This window comes from Rutidosis leptorrhynchoides, chromosome 4 (genome assembly GCF_046630445.1).
Source record: "Rutidosis leptorrhynchoides isolate AG116_Rl617_1_P2 chromosome 4, CSIRO_AGI_Rlap_v1, whole genome shotgun sequence".
Taxonomy (NCBI): Eukaryota; Viridiplantae; Streptophyta; class Magnoliopsida; order Asterales; family Asteraceae; genus Rutidosis; species Rutidosis leptorrhynchoides.
In genome coordinates, this window is record NC_092336.1 from 577,031,964 (window position 1) to 577,036,426 (window position 4,463).

The following is a 4,463-nucleotide window of genomic DNA, read 5'->3' on the forward strand; positions in this document are numbered from 1 at the left end:
TCTTTTATTTTTATTTTTTTTATTTTTTTCGCTATGCAACTTTTAATTATTTACCCCTCAAAAATCAATCAAATTTTACCATATCACCTACAAACTCCTTACAAAAGCTCCCATTACAACTCCCTCATTCCCATGTCATGGCCATGTCAGCGACAATATTCAAAAAGTACCCTCTTTCACTCCACCTCAACATCACCATTATTAGTGGTCTTAGCCTCACTTGGGGCAGTGTATACATACATATACGGAGTATGTGGTTGTACAAAATATGTGAGTTACGTTGTATACCGTATACTTGTGATACAGTCATACAGAAATGGTCCTAAATTTTTTTATTAATTCCGAAAGTGAGTCCATTTACCCCTTATCATGTTTAGGGTTCAAACTGGCCCAGTATGTGTACAACCTTATTTCTCCAATCTATTGGGCCCTTCAGTTTCAGACTTCAAGCCCATCAATTACTTAGAGGCTATGGTAACTCAAAGTGTAAGACGATTATTGGTACTTCATTAACATTAGCTTACAGTAGTGTGACCTTATCCTTCCTTTCCTAAATTCTGTAAAATTACAATGATACCCACGTCACACAGCTAACACAAAAATATCTACAAGGGTAGTTTCGGTACATAATAAGTATCAAGACCTACCCAGCTCAAATACCACCCACTTCAAGATCCAACCCCCCAAACAACATCAACAACACGCTCATTTTTCCTTCTTACAAATCAAAAACCTATAAATTATCATCTCTACATATAAAAGGATCCCTTTTTTCAAATTTTAACCGCTATTTCTCCAAACCCGTTTTTTCAATTTCACCGAATTTGTTTCTAGCTTTAGTCTTGTTTTAGCTATCGGTTGACAATCTCAAGAAACCCTAAAAGTGAGATTTCGCATTTTACAATTTTTACAATTTTTGATTTTTTTATTGATGGGTATTTTCAAGTTTTGATTTTGATTGAAGGGTTATCGAAGAAATTTTGAAAAGATTAAAAAAAAGTTAGGATTTAATGGCTGATCAAGTGATATTGGAGGGTAGTCAACCAGTTGATTTATCTAAGCATCCTTCTGGAATTGTTCCTACTCTTCAGTATGTATTTATTCCGGTTATAGTTTATTTGTGTTTGTGTTTTATGTTTGTGTTTCTACTTGTATTTATAGGTGTATTGGCGAATGTATTTATACAAGTAAATTGTTGTAGAATCGGTTTAGGGTAAACCTATTTAGATTGTAACTATTACAGTATATTGTTCAGTTAATTATGATCAAGCTGATTAGATTCTTTAGTCCCATATAACTTGTGATATTATTAGGGTTCATTTGGTGATGTGCAAGCTGTGTTTTATTTATAAGTGGTGAGTAAATGTAAGTTTTGTGAATGCTGTGTAATTGAACAATTAAAATGTCAAAATGTCAATCGAACGACTAAAATTTGCTGTATTTAGTGACAAGAGACTGATTATATATTCCAATGTTGATACAGAGTATCTATTTCTGCAACAATTTTACTACCTTTTAATAAATTAAAAAAGTGGTTTTGACTTTTGACTGTAATGAACAGCGGATCTTCTTACGACATTTATATGAAAATGTTATGTGATGGTGATAAAATGTACAGAAAGAAAGTAAAGTTTTTAATCATTTGACTAAAAGTTGCAGCGTTTGTGTATTGTAAAATTAGGAACATTGTGTCTACAGTCAATTTGGATTGTAAGTTAGACTTGAAGGCAATTGCGCTGCAAGCTCGAAATGCAGAATATAATCCAAAGGTATGTTCTGTTTTGACTAAGCTTTTTATGCATATATACATGTAAAGGGTGCATCAGTGCATGTCTTGTGATAGTCACTAGTAGAAAGCGAATAAGTCATTCTTGAAATCTTGCTTAATGCTTGATGATGTTATGATATCTGATAACAAAAGATTCAGCCTCCTTTTGTGATATTATATGTACAGAACATAAATTAACATTTCATGTATTAACGCTCTACATATGGCATGCGGCTCTGTCAAATTAGGTACCATCTTAAAATAGGTTAATCGGTCAACGGTCATATAGTGTTTTTATGATAATTGATATGTCAAAATATGTCGCAAATCAAGGACACTTGTAAATATAACTAACATTAGTAAAATGATGATACAATATTTTCTTTTAATCGAGGGGAATTTATGTGATACTGATTACCTTTTGGTTGGAAATCTTGAATTGTTTTTAGTCTCTTTGTAGCGTACTAGAATCCTTGGTAGTACGTGTAATTTACAAAAGTTTATGTTGGTAATAAGCTTATTGTTTCAACATATTTCAGCGTTTTGCTGCCGTTATCATGAGAATAAGAGAACCGAAAACGACAGCTTTAATCTTTGCATCTGGAAAGATGGTAAGCTTTTATATAAATATGTTTATCTTCGCTAAAAGTTATATTTTGCAGTTATTAGTTTTTTTTTCCCTTTATAATCACAAAAAAAGGAACCTATATAGCTAGAATAAGATTCCCCGTTTAAAAATTTGCTGCTTTAGGTCTGTACAGGAGCCAAGAGTGAACAGCAATCAAAACTTGCTGCACGAAAGGTACGTATTAAGTTGTAGACCGATATAATCTTTGTGACCATATTCTTTGTTCATTATACCCAAAAATAATCTTTGTAGCCATATTCTTTCTTTTTCTTTTCTAACCTTGGCATAATGTCGGTGCTTTAGTACGCTCGGATAATTCAAAAACTGGGGTTTCCAGCCAAATTTAAGGTATTTAATTCATCATCCTATCACAAGTATACTTTTTTTTTTCTATGCTTTAATGTATTAAATTAATGTGTAACGTATTGTTTCTATGGTGACTTGTAGGATTTCAAGATTCAAAATATTGTCGGTTCATGTGATGTTAAATTTCCCATTAGACTTGAGGGTCTCGCGTACTCTCATGGTGCCTTTTCAAGTGTGGGTTACTAATATTTTGCCTTCCTTTTTCCATTTACTCATTAAATAATTAATGTTATTATTACTGTGTTACTCATGAATGAGTTTTCATTACAGTATGAACCAGAACTGTTCCCGGGACTGATTTATCGAATGAAACAACCGAAAATTGTTTTGCTCATCTTTGTTTCTGGGAAAATTGTACTTACCGGAGCTAAGGTGTGATTACCGAACCTGCTATTGATCTTTCTTTTCTTTCGCTTTTTATTTTTATTTTTATTCGTGTTTCATATTGACTACACTTTCGCGATCTTTATATTTGTCGAAATTTCAGGTTAGGGACGAAACTTACACTGCGTTCGAGAACATATATCCAGTTTTGACCGAATTTAGGAAGAATCAACAATGGTAAAAAAACACTCTACCATGTTGGCTTCTGTTTCATAACACAATTTCATGTCATTTCATCAATTTAATGTTTTTTTTATTTTGATGCAGATCTATGGATGAATTCGGTAAAAGAGTCCTATGGGGCGCGTTTATGGAATGGGTCTACCATTGAGTTTGAACACAAGTGTAGATACCTGATGGGAATATGTAACAACCGAGAATGAAGGACGCCGTTTGGGTTCTTGATGAAGTTCACTAGTCGGTTTTACTCTGTCTCTACCTTTTGCTTCTCTGTTTAAGACTGTTTCTAAACCTTTTTGGGCTAATAGGTTGTTGGTAGATCAATGCCACTTTGGTCGTGTTTTTCGAAATCTTTGACTCGTGTATGTATGAACTTGAAATGAACATATAAAGGTTTGAGTGGTGAATGTTTCTCAGTGTAATTGCTTAAACACTTGGATTAGGTGTCTAGATGTTGGGGGATTTTGTTTCAAACTGTTTGATCTGTGTACCAAATCAAATACAAACTAGTTAACATCAAATTGAATTGGAAAAATAGTTTTCCAATCGATCAAAACAGAAAACGAATTCAGTTTGCAGTTTGATATTCAGTTTTGAAATATTTTGAATTCAGTTAACTGAAAATCGAATTCAATTTAATAAATCTATTCTTATTAACGTATTAATATATATATGTATATATATATGTATGGGTTTTTGAATTCAGTTGAAGACAATTGAAAAGTTTAATGCTTAAGCTTAGCTATTATGTGATTGTGAGAAATATAAGTTTAGTTTCAAATGCATTGATAGTAGTTTTGTATTTGTGAACTCAAATTAGGTTAATAAAATATTTATTAATGTACATTTGTATGTTGAAGGGAATGATGTTATTGATTAAATTTTAATTTTTTTGGTTTTAACCTAAATGGAATTCGATATTACTTAGATTTTGATTTTGCTCTCGAGCATTAAAAAACTAAAAAAATTGAGTAAATCGACGTGATTAAACTACATAAGCTACAAACCTAAGTGATAGAAAACCTATACCAGGATGTGTGAAATGGGTAGCATTATTGGTAACTAGCTTAATATAATACCCTAGATAATAGGGAGTAATTTGTAAATATAAGATGAGTTCCCACACCCCGTCGTTTT

General features: G+C 32.2%; 1 protein-coding gene across 1 annotated transcript; it reads left to right on the forward strand.

The window, feature by feature from the left end:
* Window positions 1-700: 700 nt before the first annotated feature.
* Window positions 701-3,825, forward strand: LOC139845452 (TATA-box-binding protein-like). Its single transcript, XM_071835707.1, has 10 exons — window positions 701-883; window positions 965-1,090; window positions 1,682-1,769; window positions 2,308-2,379; window positions 2,520-2,570; window positions 2,700-2,744; window positions 2,844-2,936; window positions 3,033-3,134; window positions 3,250-3,323; window positions 3,414-3,825. Coding segments are annotated over exons 2-10 (606 nt in total). The 5' UTR covers window positions 701-883; window positions 965-1,010; the 3' UTR covers window positions 3,415-3,825.
* Window positions 3,826-4,463: the final 638 nt, after the last annotated feature.